The sequence below is a fragment of the Acipenser ruthenus genome, chromosome 12 (assembly GCF_902713425.1).
Source record: "Acipenser ruthenus chromosome 12, fAciRut3.2 maternal haplotype, whole genome shotgun sequence".
Lineage (NCBI taxonomy): Eukaryota > Metazoa > Chordata > Actinopteri > Acipenseriformes > Acipenseridae > Acipenser > Acipenser ruthenus.
Window position 1 is genome coordinate 13246352 of NC_081200.1, and position 21342 is coordinate 13267693.

The following is a 21342-nucleotide window of genomic DNA, read 5'->3' on the forward strand; positions in this document are numbered from 1 at the left end:
ATATCATTTCCATGGGGGTGATTAGTTATTGTTGGTAAAGAACCAAAAGAAATAAAATAAATATGACAACTTCGAGAAGTAGCACTGATGAAGATAAAGAAGAGCATCTTTAGAGTTATTAGAGGAATGTTAGTACCCAGGAACACCATAACACTACCTGGGGTGCTATATTTGCTATTTACTTACAGGCATAAGATAACATCATTGTTCATCCACAGAGTATGATTTGAGACTTTTTTTTTTTCTTCAGAAGAGCCCACTCAGATATCCACACATTTAAGTGCCAGTCTTGAACATTCACTGAAATATTACATTCTGGGCCTCCAGGTGATCAATAAGTAGAAAAACATGTACGATTCTAGCAGAGCACCATAATCAGATCACTCCTGTTAAATGTGTTTTTGTGGTTGGTTTTGCAGGCAAAAGAAAGTGTTTGTTTTTTTTGTTTTGTTTTTGTTTTAAGACTGTTGTATGTAATGCTGTTAATGACAATTCAGTGTTATTTTGACTAAAGAAAAAACAAACATTTCAGTCCATCTTCTCTATCTGTGTATGGTTCCTCCATCATGTCTTTTCCTTATTCCTGTTCATTATGTAATTGAGGCTACATAAAATGTTTTAGAACTATCAGTCTTCCATTTTTTTCACAAAACAAATGTGTTGTCTGTCTGTAGTTTTCTGTATATTCAGCATTTTCAGTCTGCTTGATTAAGCCAAGATTGTAATGGGGAAAGTTTTTCCTCATGTCCAGGTCTCCATGGGAACCATAGCTTCCTTTGTCCCGACAGAAGGAAGTAGGTTCTCCTCACACAAGAAGTACAAGGGGAACTGCACCAGGAAGCCCCGAATCTTCTTCAGCTCTTCCAGGGCTTTGGCAGGGTCCTCTGTATCCAGGCCAAGCTTGGCTATGAACTCGCTGAGCTCAACAGTGTTCCGTACTGCATCGGAGGGCAGGCATCGGAAAACCTAGAGAGATCACATTAGGGCAAAATTTATTGAAAACCCGGAACTGAGATGAACACGATTAAAGTTGAGTTAAAGGCACTAGTCTTCACTAAAGGCAAAGTTAGCATCAAACTCATTTCACCTGTGTTGCTACAGCACTGACTCACTGCGACAGGAGGTGCTGTCTAGAACATTTCTTTAAGAGTTTACAAAATGCTTGCTTGAATTTAATTAATGGTTGTTTCCTTCAGACCTTGCAAGCTGTGAACATTGTCCTACGGGCTACTTCTGGAAGGGAGTATCATATCCGGATAGGTTTGAAATGTTAAATCCCCCAGTATATTAAAACTCATTTGTAGGTAATTTGACACCTCGACTCTTTAAAAGTAGAACTGACTGCATTGTTTTGAAAAGTATTACAATTATTACCATTATGCTATATTGTCGGTGGTTATATATTGTATAGAGGCAGCTATGCTAAACTACAGAGATTACTGGTAGCAATTAAGGCTGCAGTAAACTAAATTATACTTGTTTAAATCACAGACATTTATTGTGTGATTTAGTACTGTGTGATTTAAACCTTATATGACCAAAAGAGTTCAATAAAAAAAATATTACCCATTGTGACAGGGTTCATCTGGGCTGCTGCTTAGTACACAGGAAGGCTGAGCTGATGGGGAGGTCCCGATTGGCTGGGGGACATACCCAGGGAGCCTACGCTTGTTTAAGAATGCAGCAGTCGCCAGAGTTTGAGGCTATTGCAAGGCCACAGACTCACAGATGTGAGCTGCGCTGAGCTCCCGTATTTTCACAGAGGAGAGCATCCGCTCCAGGGGGAATTGCTGCACAAAACCATTCCACTCCCAGACTGGGCCCGGGAAGGTGCTGCCCAGCTGGGGCAGTCGGGGCGCCGGAAGCAACATCACTAGATCAGTTTAGGGGAATTAATCCCAAACTAAGTACAGTGAGGGTTAGTTGTGTAGTAGGTTCCTGAAGCGGGACGTTCCTTTAAAAGGGACTAGCGCTCGCCATCTGTGGGCAAACTTTTATTAATTAGCTTTGTGTTGTTTTGTTTTCTTCATTAAATCAGGCGCTAGGATTACCATTGTTGGTACCCTAGCATCAGCACCTGGGTTTATTAAATCTGCGTGCTTGTGCGGCGTGCCAACACCCACTGCTCTGTGTCTGAATTATTATTATTCAGTGACGACCCATGCAGGTATCCTCCTCTTACACCCATGTTAACCCTTTGCGGTCCATTGTCGGACTGGGTCCGACATTGCAATTATTCCTCTCAGGTCCTTTGCCGGACTGGGTCCGACATCATTATAGCAACGCAAAAAACGTGTTTCTAGCCGAAAAAAGCCGAGAAAACCATTCAATTGCCGAGTGGGAGCGACAGGAGCCGAGACAAGTCGGGGAAAAAAAAAAAAAAAAAATACAAAAAGGCGTATCTCATGATTAGTCATACATGGCCCTGGTATCAGATAACGGGGCGGTCATAGTAAACAAGCTGGCTGAGTGCGTCAGCGCACAGAGATTATCATGGACATTTGCAGAGCTTTTTTCAGATGTTATAGTAATAAAATAATGACTTGGATCGCATTATTGAGGAGTTTGGTGATAAAACGAGTGATCAGGAGATGATTGATCGGTATGTACGACTATTATTTTTATTATTATTTATTTCTTACATAGGTGAAAGCTATAACGAACGAAAGGGTGGGGCGGGGCTGGAGATGCCTAGTGAGTGCTTTGTTGATATGCAGGGCCATTTAAACCCGTTTGACTGTGGAAAAAAAATACTTTTAAACAGCGCGTCTAAAATTAACTGCGCGAGTGAAAAATAATTAGACCTGACGTGCCTGATGCGCAATTAATAAATGGACTGCAAAGGGTTAAAATTAACTGTTCCAAGTAAAAAATGTACTTAATGTCTTTAGGGGATGGTATGTGTGAGTTTAGTTTAATAGTGAAGCCTGCACATGTTTAAATGTGGCATTCTTACTGTTATCGTAACTTAGTATGTTTTTTTTTTTTTTTTTTTACTTGAGGTGGACTGTTCAGCTCTTACTGTGGAGATGTGGCTTATTATTAATGAATTCTGAGCAACACACTAACATGAGGGGTAGCAGAAGTGGTGGATACCTTGGTTGGTGGGTGATTTTTGTGAGTTGGAACAGAGCAGTTAATGCACTGCTGGCTGGGTCATGTAACCTATGCTTTGTTCCCTTCTTTCTTATTATTCCCATCCTTTTATACCCACCTTTTCGTAGATGGTTGCATTGCGTGCTGCTGTTGCTATCCACACCTCCTTGAAAAACCTTTCACTGATTGGGTCAGTTACATCAATGGTGGGATCTGTAAAGCCACCCAGAATCAACCTGGAATTATCAGAAGACATAGCTTTACTGTCACAGCACCTCATAGTGGTGATGTGTATCACTGAGTTGCACTAAACAGGTACACAGCAAGAATATTTCACTGAAGTGAGAAAGAGAAAACAAATACTCATAACGAGGTGTTTATGCAATGCTGACAGATTAAAAGGAAGGACAATCCATTTTAGGTAGTGGTAGATAAAGCTATACAGTGATTTACTGAACATGAAAACATCTCTAAAACTAAAATATATTGTAGGCTTATCTTAAAATAAACAACATAGTGTCAACAATAGTGTCTTTCTAATTATGCAGGCATTTTATCATAGTTAAATCTATATATATAAAAATAATGAAAAGTGGGTTACTTGAAGCACTCAAGCCGCAGCTGGAGGCCCAATTTCCCTGCCTGGTACTCCTCTCCGTCCATTACAGAGGGCACAGTCTGTGTGTCTTCAATGATCACTGCCATTTCACTGTCACGCTTTCCCAGCATGCTTCGATCATTAATGTTTGCAGAGCCTAAAAGAGCAGAACAGTGGAAAGTATTTTCATGTTTTTTTTTAATTTTTTTATTTACTAGCAATGAAAAAAAAGTGGGCAAGGCTGTAATTAGATGCCTGAGATCTTATCATAAATGCAGCCCTGCATGCTTAACTGGGGGCCTGCATATAATTGCTTTATACTATTGTATTAAACAGTGGGGTCTGCACTGCCTTCAATTTTAACCATCTTTAGGGCTCATGATTTTCCAATTTTGGGAATAGCAAATTAATTTTTTTCTGGGTTTTTACCCTACTTTTTATCAATGATTAAACATTTCATCACAACGATCAATAATTAAACATGGCACTTGAACATAAATATAATGCTGATAGTTAAAATAAGTAAATGAATAAATATTACCACATTTATTTATTTATGTTTTTTTAAAGCCAAGAGTTTTTTTTAATAAGACTCTTGTTCCTGTAATAGTAAATGGCCTCCCTTACAAAGATTAGTTGATATAGCCTCAAGTTCATATAAGATTAATTTAATTTTTATACAACCAACAAAAAAATCAATAATGTACTGAAAATGGCATTAAGCTCATTAAAATGATAGATAGCGAAGGTGGCAGGCTGCAGGCTGCCAAAGTGCTGAGAACCTCTCCATGCTTTATCAGTGAAGGAGATGAATCTTGTTAGCAGCTCTGAGCCCATTCACTCACCAATGATGACAGTGTTGTCGTCAGCTATCAGCATCTTGCTGTGAACGTAGATGAGCTCGGTAACCAGCTTTCCCGCCAGCTCGGCGTGAGTCCTCAGTCCACAGAATGAAATGTAGTTAATCCACTGGTTTCCCACTGTACACACACGCAACAAGCAAACACAACAAAAGAAACTGAGAGGGTTTCATTACAAATAACTTTTTTTTTTTACCACGTTGTAGTACTTTAGGACTTAGCAATCGAAGCAACAATGTTGAATCTCCTTTCAAATAAAACTCCAGCCGTACTGGTGTACGTTTCCTTTCTGTTGGGCGAGGTTAACTCTATAAACCCCAGCCGGCTGCTGACAGTGCTTTGAGCGTTGAGCGCACACATGGCTAAATTACATATTTAAACAGCAGGGCGTTACTGCAGTCTGTAGGCTAAAAAAAAACCTCAAAGATTGTCATTCTATGATGCTGCTTCTTTTAAAAATGTGTAGTATTTACTACTTTCTGGAATTTAAATGTTCACTGTTAGCTGAAGAACTCCTTTGTCATGTGAGTGCATTACCCTATGCCTCCGCACCAGTAATTATAAATAAAAGCAAAAGCACAATATTATTATTACAAAAATGGAATCCCGGGATAATATAATATATATATATATATATATATATATATATATATATATATATATATATATATATATATATATATATATATATATATATATAATCTTAATCCCTAAATCCTGCGATTGTGAAAAGTGTCCGCAAATGGATTCCCTACTCCAGACCTATTGAGTGTGTTCATATCATACAGCGAGTGTCCATCAACAAGCTTTGACTTGTCTTACAGCTGACATGAACAGACTACTGCACTAAACACTTTAACATGTAGGCCTAAGCATTTTGCTAAAAGTAATTTTTGACTGCCTGATATAAATTAGCTTTTGGAAATATTCACTTCAAAACAATTATGCTTATTCAATGTGCTTATTCTGGCTAGATTCGATACCGCACAAGACACACATAGCATTTTACATTGTCTCAGCTCAAGTGTTCAACGATAAGATTTGAGTTCAATTAAAAACCAAACAAAAAAAAGCCTATATTTGTAACTTAAAGAAATCAGGTTTTCTTTCTACACTTCTGCATTTGTTGGACGAAATGCATAATTTTGTTGAGAATTGCTTTCTGATTTTGTTTTAAATTAGAACCTTAGCTTTGTTTTTCAGAAGCATAACCTGTTTTTGGACTCTTAATTCTCTTATTGGAGTCTGGATTTTGAAATAATTTTACATAGCATTTTTAGTTGGTGCATTTTGTTTTTGGTTAACCAACTGTATTTTATTTTGTTAGTTTTTAACAGCAATTTTCCATTTACAATACTTAATCTAGTAATTAGAAAAGACCATATGTTTTCCTGTTTTCATAGGTATGACCCTATTTCAGATGGGGGTACGCGGTACACTAGATTATTTGGAAAGGGGTACAGGGCCTAAAAAGTTTGAAAACCACTGGTCTAAAAGTTTACCAAACCTGCAGGGAGCAATTTTCACAAAAGTGTTAAGACTTGTTTGTATTAATTTTGTTAACAATACAGATCAAATACAGTTTTTATTGACTGTTGTTGAAGAAGCCAGCAGCCACATTTGTTTTATGAATATCAACACTTTATTGAATCGCTCAAATCAGACTTTTAAAACCAGCCCTTAAATAAGCCTTTTGAATACAGCCCAGCAATTCTAAATGCAAGTCATCAAATTACAGTAGACCAGCCAACACACACTTTTTACTCCTCACTAAACCACTAATTTTCCAAATATATTCATAGTTATGTGAGAGTTATCTGGCTTCAAGGCAAGTTCTGTACATACAAGGCCTACACAACACCTAATCAAAACTGCTGGCAAGGATGCTTAATAGATTATGATAAAATGTATTGAAACAGGGTTATACAGTAGAATGTCGAACGTCTGTGTATAAGGGAATATCAGCACAAGTAGAAGTGAACTGACAAACTAAAAGCTGTTTACAAGCTACACATATTGAAACAACACATACATAGATGTTCACTGTCCTATTACATACTATGCTACAGTAAATATAGGTTACAAAATCCAACTAGAAGTGTAAAATTAATTGGCACTTGTGTTGAAGAGATGGAAAAGTTGGAGGGAATTCTGTCCCCCACAACCCCCATCAGTTTTGTTAGGAATGCTTGAACATTCAACATTTTATCCCATAATATTTCGGACAATTTCTTGGTGCCTTCATTTTTAATGTGAGCAATAGTAGCATACAGTGTACTTAGCTATATTGAAAGACATAAACTATGTTTTATTTTTATGGTGCTCAATGCCTCTAAATGAGAATACACTGTCTACATTGTAGAACTCTAATGCTAAATTCCTATAGTTGTTCTTTAATATGGTATGTGTCTGTAAACTGATGCTTGGAAAAAATTAGAAATTCAGTATTATAATATTTTACAGACACCATGAAATAAAAAAGAAGCAGGTTTTCTATGTAGGAAAAATGGGACACAGAAAATGACTTATTGGCAGGAGTTTGAAATGAGGGACGATGCAATCAGTGAAAAAAATAATAATGCAGATGAGCCGGAAAGGTCTGGAACACAGGTAAAATGGATTGTTTTACCCTGGCATTACTCTCACTGAGATATACTTACTTTCTACTTTCAGTTGTGAAATAATGGAATTATCCCCCTTGCTCATTGTTCTGAAAAGAAAACACAAAAATGTAATTTGAATGTTATGGCTGTGTTGCATGCTGCGTGATTAGGATTTCTGTTGTGTTATTTTTTTACACAATTAGCTGACGGCCAGAGATTAGTTTTCCCAAAGAGATGACTTTTCATGTGGTTAAGAAACTATATGCAAAACCACACTGTAAATAATGAAATGGATTACTGTATTACAACACAGGAAGTGATAAGGTACAAGGGAAACAATTCAGAAGATCCAGAATTACATCAATTACATCAGGATCAATGATAATGCTGGTTATACTAAAAAGAGTTAAGAAAATGTATTTTAAAACTATGGTTATCAATCTTTGGCGTTAAATTCATTAAACCTTTTCTAAAAGGGATTAGGGTGTTTTAAAGCATTCAGTATCCCTAGAGAATGTTTATCAACACTCTTCAAAACACAGTCTTTAGTTGAAGCATTGTGAATTAGGACAATTCCAAGTTATTTTCCTTTCACAAAATAGTGCAAAAATCACACAAGAGCAAAAAGGTTTAAATAAAGGACTTATGTTTTTGTATTTCTCAGTTCAGAGATGAAGGCAACTGATGTAACTTAAAAAAAAAAGATGGTGAGTAAGTAGATTCAAGAAAATGCACGGAGTCCTTTTCTTCAATCAGTTGTTAGGTTTATTGAAATATGCAGGGAGTCTGGTCCCAGGTACAGGACAAACAGAATACTCGTTCTTACAATTGTTGCATGACATTAAATACCCTTCTGTATAGATGGTCCTCCTCCTCTTTCTCTAACACTTAACCAATAGAAAAGGTACAACACATTTTTCTGTTACCATATATTTAATTTAGTGTGTGTGTGTAATTTAGTGTGACAACCTCTGAACTCAGTGCATTCTTCAGACCCCTGGTGGTGCCCCAAAAGGTCCATCCATCTAGTTTTTTGTTATCTTCCTTGTTCCTATCTCTCCGTTTTGCCTGAGACCCTTTGAGTCCAGTGGCATTATCTCTTATTCTCCCTGAGAACCTTTGGGTCCAACGGCAGTCCCTGGGAGCCTTTTAGCTCCTTTATGCTTTGTATTCCAAAAGTCTTAGAGCCTGGCCCCTTCTGGTCCACAGCATTGTTATCTTGTTAGCTTGCAGTCAATGTTGGACAAGAAGCTTGTAGACGCAAGGTCTCTTATCAATTGTTAGCAGTACATGCAATTTGAACCAAACAGTCTGCTATCTGCAATATTAGTCTCTTTTCAGAAAAGAACACCAGTATAGCTCTGCCAGTCCACATGCGTAGCAAACTGCTAATCAATTCTCGATCCATGTTTTCCAACAGCAACAAATCCCAAACAGATAAGAAAAAAAACCCTATAAAGAATTATATTTGAAGTTCTAATCACAATTACATCTCCCCAACTCAATTTCTTCTGGAAGCACTGCAAATGTTACCCAAGATTAACTTTCAAAAGCATGTAGACCCTTTCCAATTCCTCAAGCAACACACACAGTTTTCCTGGCAGTCTCAGGTAACAGCAGAGTATGCCTTGCTTATGAAAACTACAGCACTAATCCAAAATGGTTTCCTTTGGCTGACAGCTGCAGCCAAAACAAACCATCACTTAAGAGTAGAAAAATGTAGCCTCTTAAAGTGTCAGTTCCTTATAGTTCACCGCTGGACCCCCACTGTTGTATCATTTTGGAGTCTGATACAGATATATTTTCCGGGGGGGTCCTAGTTGATGAAGAAAACTGCAGATGGCCACACAGAATGCCAGAATATTGTGTCCAATACAAAAAAAAGCTTCCTATCACTGTTTAACTATTAAAAGAAAATCATTGATATTGTGTTGTAGTTTTAGTTTATATTGTGGAAATCTACTTTCAATTATAGATATTCAGATATTTCTTCACTGGCCAAAACTATGCTTTCTGATTACTGATTTGTCAGTTGTAAGCACAAAAATATAATTAAAAGATAAAAAAGATGCCACAATATTTTATTGGACTCTTAATTGCACTGTACATTTTTGGAAAAACTTGAGTCATTTCAACATGCTTTTAAATGATGATAAAATTTTTATTTTAAATGGAAACTAAATCATTTGTGTCCTACCTAAAACATTCACCATACATTTTGTATAGGCTTTATTATAGAGAATGAATTACCTAAGATAACAGGTTAATCCAACTGAAATCCAAAAGCTTATCTTATTTGCTTCAAGAGAGGGTATGAGTCACACGCGAATCACAAGATTATACAGTCCCTAACAACTACTGCTCAAACAAGAAAACATTGAGGCATATCGCTTGTGTAATAAAGGGATCAACCCCAACCATATGATCTGCAATAACACTGCAATGGAAAAAACAACAGATCTGTACTAATGGGACAGTGCTAGCACAAGGTAAGACACAGTGGTATGAGCCATTGGCAGAATGCTACCACTGTGATAGTATTTTCAGAATTTGACATTGGTTAGTGACACTACAGCAAGTGCTAAACTCTGGATCTCATGGAAGACCACTATGATTAAAAAGTATAGGCTATTGGTCAGAGTTCTCCACAGCTTTGGAAAGTGGGTTTGATCCTACTCCAAAGAACTGGCTTGCACATAATACAGGCACTGCACCTTGTGTAAAATGCAATCCCTTTCCAAATGGCAATGCCATATGTCTGTACTAAGGGACAGTGGTAGCACAACTGCCACTAAAACAGTTCACTAGGAGCCACTGCACCATGGTGGTAATATTTTAATATTTGGACCTACCACAATGGCATGATCAACTAACACACACTTTTAATCCATTGGCATACCATGGTATTACATTAGTACCATAATCTTGACTTTCTCACCTGTAGTTAAAGTGCATGACTGCTTGGAGAGCGCTCCCTCCTCCAGTGGAGATGTCTCCTTCAAATCCAGGTAAGAGAGGCGTCACCACATAAACACGATATTTCTTATTCTCTCTGCAGAAACAGAAATGCAATTGGATTATATAGGTTGTATTAGGAGTATTATGTTACAGTATACAGTTTAGAATACAGGAGGCTATCAAGGACACATTTAGTAACCGTTTCATTTCAGGAAGCAACGCTTAGATATGTAACCAACCAGCTATCTAATACCTAAACCCTTTAATGCAGAGCATTTACAAACACATTTTAATACGAAACATGGGAAGTAGATTCAGTAAGTACCAGATACCATGATGTTTGTTCAGCCACTTTTTACTGGCCAACAGTTTATACTGTTTTTTCTGGAGGTTTATACTGTAGATAAGGCATGGCATTATACATGTCATTTATCCTGTCCCTGCTTCATGGGAATTTACAGATATAATAACAACAACAAAGAAAAACAGAACACTGCTAAGGTAACAGCTGCTAAGTTTTTTGGACTATACGTGATTGGTGGTTTTGGCAGGTGTTTCAATGTTTTGGCCAGCCCCAGCTGGTTAATATTAAGTAATGCTTTTAAACTAATTTAAAAGGTCCCCAAACTGGTTTGTGTTGCCATGTCACAAGCATTCAGTGAAGTGGTGGAAGGTGTAAATGTTTTAGGGAAGTTCAAGTTTAAGTCAGCAGAAGAGAAGGGCTTGTTCTGTCAGAGTCTCAATGCAACTACTGCTTAAGCAGCCTTTACAGCCAAACTTTAAAGCACTAAGATGTATTTATAGAGACTTAATTACAGATAAAACCATTACAGTGAGTTAACAACATTTAATACTTCATTACCTTAAATACAAACTTAGCACCATCAGTGTCATGGAAGCATTGTCTGCATTATTGCATATGTATTTGAATAACATGTAAAACAGAGAACCTTTTTAACCAGATACAATAAAAGTCTTTATGGCGGTCACCTGCTTTTACTACCAAGTAAACCAGAAAGGGTTTTGTAAACGGCAATATGGTGAATGTTTAATTCAGATTTCACTTCCTTCTATTTTCTTTCAGTCAAGGAAAGGCAGTAGTTCCACTCTTTCTCAGTTTTTTGTTTTTATGTGAGGCTTATGTTTGTAATTTTTTAAATTTTTTTTTAAACATTTTCCTCACTATTTTATGGTGTTTGGAATCATTCTGATGAATAATCTGAATAATCCTAAATGCCGGGACTAAAAAGCCTTTCTCGTTGCATTCAAATGTGACAATGTGATCTTTAAAGTCTACCAGCTACATCTCTCTATGTATGTGGGGCTGGCAGAGTTGAAAGGTAACATTATCACATGGTTTGTAACCAAACAAAGTTATAATGCAGTTACTTCTAACATACAGAGTTCTTTTTGTTGTCTTTCAAGAAATATGCTTTACAATAATACATTATTTTTCCATTTAAACTGCACTTGCACACTCCAATGCTTCAAATATAAAGGCTCTGGCAACTTTCATACATTTGTAATAAGCATGGCATCTTCAAAGCTCTTAATCTGTAGTTCGCAGTGAAGCATGAACAAGACACATATGGTCCTGTTCTGTTAGAGCTGGGCTGGCACCACTTTTGAAAAAAAATAAAAGGAAACAGCATATTGAAGACTGGAATCCATTTGTTTCTGATATATATTCAAATGCAGGTTCAACAGTAATGTAGTCTGCAGGATACTTTTAAAGATGCAGGGGTGTGTTAATCTGTTTAAATTAATAAAGGGGCCAAGTTTATGAAAAAACAAACATCCAAGCATACATGTTAGTCTCAAGTTTCCTTATTTTCACATACAGTATAAACAGTCCAAGACTGTGTCCAAGTCTCAAGTGTTGAGTCAGAGCCTGAGTCACTATCATTCGAGTCCGAGTCCGAGTCATGAGTTCTTGAAACAAACTCAAATCACTTTTCATTCAATTAGTGATAGTAGTGGGGGAACAATTTACCTAACGAACGTTGTCTGATATCCCTCAGGAAAAAGGCACAAATAATAAAATAAAAAAAATACAAAAAATTATTTTCGATTTATTTTTTTTAGCTAGATTATTCTACTTGCATGCCTTTTTCAACTTGTCTGTCACTATCTTCTTTTTTTTTGGTATATTGTTTGAATGTACCTGAAGTTTAAAGATGAGCTTCAAGTTCAAGTTTGTGTACGTTGTTTTTCACTTTGATAGAAGCCATGATCTGGACTATAGAGCCGGTGTAGTGTTAGAAAGTGGTACATCGTTAGAATGTGGTAAGCGCACCACAACTGAGTACCACTACACAGGTAAGAAATTAAAGTTACTTTCACTTCTGACTATAGCATACTTTGACTTCAATTTGGGTAAAATCTGCTAATCTAACTTATACATTGCCAGAACTTTATATATACTGCGTTCTTAAATAGTAAATGTAGTATTATTTTTATTATTTGTTTTGCAAAACAGAAACGTTATGTTTCACTTTCATTGCATTTGCACTTTTATTAAGTCTGTAATACAATGATGCATTTATGAGATTGTGCTTCAGCTCATTTGATTTCAGATCATGATTTTTTTTTATCTTTTCTCTTTTACACAAAAACATTATGTTTATGTATTTCCCAGTGGCAGTTGGTAGCCAAAATGTTTGGGTGTTCACACCTCAGATGCCAGGCGGCCAACCTCAGTGGTAGAAGCACTGTCCAGCCTGACGCGGCTAACAACAAGATTAAAAAAATATAAAATATTATACAAATAATATTGAAATAATACAAATATACTGTACGGTATATTTAATAACCGATTACCCTAAACAGGCAGTAGTGGTCGGTAAATTAACAAAATAAATAAATAAATAAATAAATAAATAAATAAATAAATAAACAAACATTGCCGAACACAGGCAGCAGCCTCGGGAGAAAAAGTGACAGACGGCGCAAAATAAAGGCAGATTAAAACTGAGAAAAGAACGAAGTAACACACTATGCAAGACTGAGAAGAGTCAAAGTTTTTATAGCCTTTGTTGTCTTGGCACATGCGCGCTGATCAAATGATTACCGTGTTCAACAACCGACTGCGCTCCATCCATCCAGACATTATTAAGCCAATCATAGCTAGTCCTGGCAGACGGCTGGCTGCTACTGCGCATGTGCAAGGCAGATTTGGGTGATTTCTGAGCGAGCACAGCCCGGGTTCAGCCCATTAAACAGATTGGATGAACGGCATTGTTGATGTGCCAGTGTCTCGTTGATATGCCAGTGTCACGTGAGAGGGGGAAATGAAACGCACATCACCCAGAAGAAGGGAAGTGCATTCTTGAAATGTATTTTTGTTTACTACTGTAAGTCGTCCTGGATAAGGGCGTATGCTAAGAAATAAATAATAATAATAATAATAAAAAGAGACAGGGGGTTCAGTGAGCAAGAGAACACTGTTAACCGGCCGCCCCTGGTATTTCCCCTTTGTGTTGGTTCATAATGGAACAAAAAAATGAAGTTCACACAAGACAGATTTCTAGGTTGACGCTACACAGCGTATTGTTAATGTGTTTTTCCTGCATCCATAATAAATCATTTTCATTTCGGTAAATTAAGTGGTATTAAGTTATCCTGTCATTCTTTTCTTTTTGCTATCAATCAGTTATTCTGTCCTATCAGTCCGATATATCTGCCTGTTTGACGGTAAGCAATTTTCAACTGAATTTGCCAGGTGAATTCACTGGTGTTGCTTGCAAACAGTGATGGTGTGTGCTGGGAACAAGTGGAGATTAGAAGCAAAAGCACAGAATATTTAAATCACACACTTTCTGATATGAAATAAGAAGCTCTAAAAGTATGATTATAACTTATATGAATATTATTTTTCATTTGTTTTTGTTTTCAGTAAAAAATTAAATTACGTATTTTTCAAGAATGCAGTTTTAGAAATGTATTTCTACAGTGCTTAAAACACTTAGAACACAGTTTAAAGTAGTAAAGAGAAATAAGTACTTACTTGTTTACCATGTTGACATAATTTATTCCTTATAGAACTTAATGCAAAAGAGGAAAAAAAAACAACTTGGTCTGGGATAGCTTCAGATGTGTTTGTCTGGGGGGGTGTTTACCAGTTGGATTTGTGTGTGTGTGTGTGGGGGGGGGGGGGTGGGGGGGGGGGGGGGGGTATACGCTGCAATGTAACTCGCTTCCAATTTCTTATTTTTACTATGATTGGCTGCAAAGACAACAGGGATAACCAGTGATTGGGTAATGTTTTGCTGGGTTGGTTTTTATTCTGCACAGATTTCCTAGTAACTGTAATATTACTTGTGTAATAGAAAATAAAAAAGGACTCGTCGTTAATATCTCTGAGGCAAATGTGCCTTGACCAAGTGTGGCTGTTTGCCAGGGCCGGCCAACAGTCCTGAAGCCAGGGGACCCGTTTGACTACCACATGTGCTGGAACTGTGGGGTACAGGGCCACTTGGAAACCAGCTGCCCCCAGTCACCCCAGGCCCGGGGGCCTCACACACTCTACCAGCAGCAAAAGACCACGGGTCGAACTAGGGGAGTGGGGGCCGGCCCGCGATATACTGCTTACTCCCGCAACAAACTGAGACACAGTGACAGTACGGCTGGTTGGACGGGGTAGCCACATGCACGTGCCCCACACGGTCGGTGGAGTACCGTGCAGAGCCCTGGTTGATACCGGCGCCACCATCATGCTCATTCGGCTGGGACTGTTGCCACACTGTGGAGAAGCCAGTGAAGTCTCGTGGGCTCCGACTGAGGTCTGCCTCAGGACAGTCTCCGGCCAACCCATGTGGGGCCTTCAGGAGCTCGAGGTTAGCCTGGGGGGCACCAAGCGCCAGCACCCGGTTTGGATTGCAGGCATCGAGGAGGAGTGCATTCTGGGGGCCGACATCCTGATGGCCATTGGGGCAACTCTAGACCTGAGACAGCAACAGCTGTGGGTACAACAGGGGGTCAAACCACTACTGCTGCAATCCAGGGAAGAGGAAGCCTGCCAAGCCAGGGGCATCGGACACAATACATATATATACACACACACACACACACACACACACACACACACTGTATATATGTTTTATTGTTTAAAATGATGGCGTTACGTAGATTCACTGCTGTTCCTAGAACTATTATTGGTGCAACAGAACTCACAACCACTCAGCACGATTGCAAACAAGTGGAGTGAACATCATTAACTTCACAAAAAGGAATGTAAAAACTCATTGACCTGGAAATGGCAGCTTTTTACCCTGTATTTGCCCTTTAAACCCCAATGATGATAATTTAGATCTATTGGTATTGCTTTTAAAACTATATCAGGATCACAAAAACATGACGTTTTCTTTCAGATTGCTGTTTTGCTTGGAAGTAAAGGCGCTGAGTGGAATCAAAAGTAGTGTTTCAGCTTCAGAAATAAAAATTGTATTCTGTAACCTTATATATATGATTTTGGTAAGAATAAAGTTAGCTACTTTTCTAAAATCATTATTATTAAATGTCCCCATTTTTTCTACCGACAATATTTTAAAACATAAATGAATACCTGTAAGCTTTAAGGATCCTTGCAGCAATAGTGTCTCCAATCCTGTTGAAAACGTACCGGTTATCAGTGCAGCTGATGAAAAACTGGTTCTAAAAAGGGACATGAAACAACTGATAAAATATCAAACTGATGCAAAGATTTGGGGCTAGATTTACTAAACATTTCCACTAGAGAAAATGAAAAAATAATGCCATCTGAATTTCATTCTTTGTCTTTATTTTTACCAAGCAATAGAAAAGTATTTTGTTATTTCACTATTTAACCCATCGATGGGCTAGGTTGGATTGTTAATAGCATGACCAAAATGCCATTGCTCATCTCATACATGTAAAGAAAACAAAAACTGTTTAAACTTTCCTCGAAGATGTGTGTTATGCTGATATAATCATATTATATATATATATATATATATATATATATATATATATATATATATATATATATATTTTTTTTTTACTCGTGACTCCTGTTATGCATTTTATACACGTATAGAAATACAAAATATAATTAAATGACAAATGGTTAGACTAGAAGTCTTTCTCAATGTCTTGAAATGAGTTTTGGTTCACACTCTTATATCTCTGTGTAATATGGACTACACCACCAAGTGATAGTGTAAGCATCTCTTAATGGCAGCAGTGTGGAGTAGTGGTTAGGGCTCTGGACTCTTGACTGGAGGGTCGTGGGTCCAATCCCAGGTGGGGGACACTGCTGCTGTACCCTTGAGCAAGGTACTTTACCTAGATTGCTCCAGTAAAAACCCAATTGTATAAATGGGTAATTGTATGTAAAAATAATGTGTAAAAAATAATGTAATTGCATGTAAAAATGATGTGATATCTTGTAACAATTGTAAGTCGCCCTGGATAAGGGCGTCTGCTAAGAAATAAATAATAATAATAATAATAACGGTCCTGTTAAGAGGAATGCACATTTGCTGATTTTGCACGTATCAGACAGTAACCTTGTATAGATGTGAACAGGTCCACTGTTACTAGGTTAAGTTGGTCACATACGCAAAAGAAAAGGAATAAAGTAAAATGTTGAAATTGTATGTAAGTAAGTAAAAGGTAGAATTTCAGGAGAGCAATTAAAGGTAGCCAAAGAGAAATAAGAGTAAGGGTAAGACGAGAGGTGTGTCATTTTTTTTATTCTTTAAGTGGGAAATATTTTCTGGTACAATAGTAATATTGTTTTTCCATAGTACCACAATAGAACAGTAGGATGTGATAAACCTAGCCAGTTTTGATAGCCCCAGCAACTAAATCTGCTTTCCGCTTGTTGCCTAGTGTAGAGCATACCTCAATGTAGATATAGTGTTTGCTGTTCTCTATTACATGAATGTAAGCATCATGTATCGATTCTTCATGGTACTTGATACCTGCTGACCAATCCGCAGCTGAGCGCAACACCTGGAAATGAAATATTATTACACGAGGAGGACAATACTTAACTCAGCACCTGCCAGTGGTATCATTAGGACTCACAGCACAGCAATGACCGGTTGTAATGTACAACCATGTTCTGAAACTCTTACAAAGGAAAACTGTACGTGTTGAACATGCCTTGAATGTGGTGCCATATACCGAGGACAGTCACAATGATAGTAAATCCGGGATGACCATCTTAATAGTTCATGGTTTAACATTGTGTGACATGCTTTAAACTTGATATAGATATATAGGTAATGTTATCTCAGTATTTGAGTTACAGATAACAATATCTGTAACTTCAGTCACTAAGGAGACAAGTACAAAATTATATTTTGCTCAGGAATATATAAATGTATGTACATATAACAATGTCCATGGAACCTGCTCTTTAAGGGAAAGATTACCTGTTGAGGAAATGACAAACCAAGATCACAAAAGTAGACACAGGTTTAGAAAAATGCCTGTGTTATGGCCAAAATGTTTGCCTTTTTTACCTCAGAATTCACGATTAAATTATTGATGAATATATACACTTTAGTTATGGAACAATAGATAACATTTATATTCTGACTGTTTGGTATATATACTGAAGTGACTGTGCTCATCACTGTAAAACCTACCTGTACTTTAGTTTTTACGCAGTCTGGAACCTGATACCTCAAATCATTTGCTGTTGTGTGGGATTTCGGCAAAAGGTATGGATAGGAGAGAGATCTGTACTTCGGCTTCATAATCTGTTAAATAAAATAATTAAGATTGGACTATTACAGACTTTTGCCCAGTCAGTGTATGTAATCTATAGAGAATAAACATAAAAAAAAAGTATATAGAAAGTATATAGAAATAAAACTTATTTTATACTGTCTTTTCTAGTTTAAGTACTTAATGTCTGAAGTTAATTTGTTTGTATCCAATACAGGAATCAAGGAGTGTGTAGCCTGTGATAAATGTGCATAGTTTAATAATGACAGTTACTCGTGTTATAAATGTCATTGCACAGTGCTGTTTAAAAAAAAACAAAAAACTAACTTTTGTGAAGTTCCATCGCTGTATAAAGTGCCTTGCAACATCTCGGGCTGCTTTCCCATGTACCACTGAACCAATGTCATGCCAAGGCATTCGTGGTGTGGTATACCTGTCTATAAAATCTGTGAAGACAAGTAGGAACTATATTAGATTTTGAAATGTCAACACAGACCCTTAAGTGAAAACCCCGACCATTGGCCAGCACAGACAGAACACCTTTGTAAAACATAAGAATGCAGTTACAGCATGAGCGGTCATGAGAAAATGTGTGTACACTAACAGTAATTAACATTGTCTTGACAATTAAATCAACAATTCAGGAAGCTTCAGATTCAAATAATTATTATTTTGATCCTACTAACCATTTGATTAAAAAAAATTAAAAAAAGTGATTGTTTGCTATGAGTAGCCTATTAAAATTTGGAAAACATGGTAACATTTTGCAAACAAGAGTTTTCTATGCACTTTCATAGAAAAGGGGTCTTCAAAACTGTAACACATGGTAATATCGCAACATATCTGCACATTGTAAATTTGACATAACCGATTTAGCTTTTTCCTTAATGTGTAATTTGTACATAACTCCTTACTCCTTTTCTTGAAAGCAGCATGGTACCCTCTGGTACGCCACTGGAACACATAGCAATTCTATAACCAAGAAACAGGATATACCTGTTCAGTAAATGGTTTTGCTGTAATACCAATGTACTTTTCAATCTGTAGCACACTAATGTAAGCAACTCTTTCCAGGAGGGGTGTGTGAACTCACTTCACTAAGGCTACGTAAACACACAGGATAAATGCGGTTGTGAGTTCACCTTAATACGGTTTGTATACACACACAGTTTGGTTGCAAAGGGCAGCGACAACTACACTAGTTAATCCTTTTCAGACCAAGTATCGAGTGCGGTTATTAATTCAGTTTGGTTAGTTAATGCGCACTAACTGTGTGTGTGTATTACACACATTGGTTTTGTAACTTAAATAAAACAATATGGGACAATTAGCATCCCCAAACACCACAGTGCGACCACAACTCGTTTTTCCACCGATACCGAACGTCTCATCTGTGTGTTTTGGCACTCCAGGAAATGTCTCAGTAAATGACAAAGATGCATATACAACTCCTTAGACATGCGTACATTTGTAATCCAGTCATCTGTAAACCACTCAAGTCGTTCCCACCAGCCTTCTAGTCGGAAGATCGCCCAAATGTTTCGATCTACCGTCATTGTACTGCAGATCGTCGCCACTGTATCAGCAGTGCAGAAAAAGCAAAATGGCGTCTCGGCTGGTTTTGCAGAAAAGAGCTCAGCTGCGCTTGATGAGCTCTCCATCGATTACGTACAGTACTTTCTTCCAAATGGATAAACAAAAAACATAGCCTCCATGTTGTCACACAAAACCTCACGATCGGCATGTAATGATGGTCCGAGTTCAGTGGTTTGTTTAAACAGGGAGTCACTCGCTTCAGTACTGAAAGGTGTGTGTGTACAACAAACAACCGCAGCGAGCGCCGTTTGTAAATACGGTTGTTGAGCCAACTGCAGTGTGTGTGTATGTAGCCTAAGACAGTAACCAACTCTATAGTTAAAGCTTCCATAAATACCCCAGAAGAATATCAGCCAAGATTACTCAATTTATTCCAATGTACCGTAGATATGTCAGCAATGGGCATGTCAGTTACACACAATACACTCCTGCCAAGGATACATCAACAACCTGCAAAACAGTAGATAATAACAAATGCCTGTGCATATGCGACAGGGTAACCGAGGGTGATGACGTCCCCAGACCAGACAGCTGACAGAAACAACACAGGCAGGTACTCGGGTGAAAGCGCTCTGCAGTTTGTTTTTTATTAAACAAAAATAAATAAAATATTTTAACCAAAAAACACTGCTCACAGGGCAAAAATAAAAGTACTGTGCTGGTGCTTCCCAGCACGAGTAGCAACTGTTTTCATTTTCTTTTCTTTTTAGATTTTTTCTCGCTCTCGTTCTCTCCTCTGAACACCCACTCTGAACAAGGAAAGCTGCAGGCTTTTATACTGGTGACCATCTCCAGACCAGCAATAAATGAATCAATTAATTAATCTGGAGATGGTCACCTTCTGCACAGGGTTTTTAATATTTGTGTGGTTGACAGCAACTCTGTTTATAATTAATCCGCTGCTGACCATGCAATTTCACGAGATGTCAGACAGGGACGAACTGCTAACAAATTGCCCCTGCCAAACCACATCCAAAACAATAACAAACAAAATGGCGTGTTAACTAAACACAACGTCACACATTCAAATCATACAATACATTTCTTTTAAATAATACCATAGACCACCAAGCATTAATTAAATACACCCGTTCAAAATAAACAAACAATACATTTTCAATTTAACAATCACCTGTGTTTTTAACCCCATAATAGATTTATTTTACACACAGGGCTTTGCCCTGCCCCCTTTTATTATGTGCAGGCCTTTCTTTCTGCTCGGCCACAGCATAGTTTAAAGAGTACATCGCTTCAAGTTACATTTTCTATTTTGTTTTGTTTACTGGCTTTTGCCTTTTTATGATGTTTGCAATAAAACATGTTCTTATTGCTATCACTCAAAATCTACATATATTTTATAAATCTCTTCAGTTCAATTTGCCTGCCACAGACATTTATACCCAGGATAGATCAGCCAAAGTGTCTTCACTGCTTAATGAAAAGCAGACCAGTGTTTTAAGATGTAGCCTTCATACTGTACTTGACAGTACAAAAAAATACTCAGCCAGTGGAATGACTTAGAAACAAATATCCATGCAGGGCTCATCACATTCTGGGAAGGGAAGTGTGACAGTTGCATTACTAACACTGTCCAGTGTTGTGCTGGTGCTCTTTGATGCTCATACTTTTGTAGTTAGTATACCTATTTCATATTACATTTGTTTGCAAAATATTCCGTCAGTCTGACCTAAAACAGTCTACATGGATATTGTTCCTTACACAATACTGGCACTGCACACAAATTTAAATTTAAACAGTTCTATATATATATATATATATATATATATATATATATATATATATATATATATATATATATATATATATACACACACACACACACAGTGCCTTGCAAAAGTATTCAGAACCCTGACCAATTCTCTCATATTACTGAATTACAAACGGTACACTGAAATTTCGTTCTGTTTGATAT

The 21342-nt window shown here is 37.4% G+C and overlaps 1 protein-coding gene across 3 annotated transcripts in view; it reads right to left on the minus strand.

Moving 5' to 3' along the window:
• Positions 1 to 216: 216 nt before the first annotated feature.
• LOC117417330 (phospholipase D1-like) overlaps positions 217 to 21342 on the minus strand; it is a 72748-nt gene continuing 51622 nt past the window's right edge. For all 3 annotated transcript variants that reach the window (XM_034029397.3, XM_034029399.3, XM_034029398.3), the window contains 10 exons: positions 18141 to 18259; positions 17732 to 17845; positions 16980 to 17090; positions 15679 to 15767; positions 10096 to 10209; positions 7215 to 7264; positions 4540 to 4674; positions 3698 to 3851; positions 3215 to 3332; positions 217 to 966 (listed from right to left, as the gene is read on the minus strand). In XM_034029397.3, the coding sequence (XP_033885288.3) occupies positions 742 to 966; positions 3215 to 3332; positions 3698 to 3851; positions 4540 to 4674; positions 7215 to 7264; positions 10096 to 10209; positions 15679 to 15767; positions 16980 to 17090; positions 17732 to 17845; positions 18141 to 18259 (1229 nt within the window). In that variant the 3' untranslated portion in view covers positions 217 to 741. The remainder of the gene's footprint in view (positions 967 to 3214; positions 3333 to 3697; positions 3852 to 4539; positions 4675 to 7214; positions 7265 to 10095; positions 10210 to 15678; positions 15768 to 16979; positions 17091 to 17731; positions 17846 to 18140; positions 18260 to 21342) is intronic.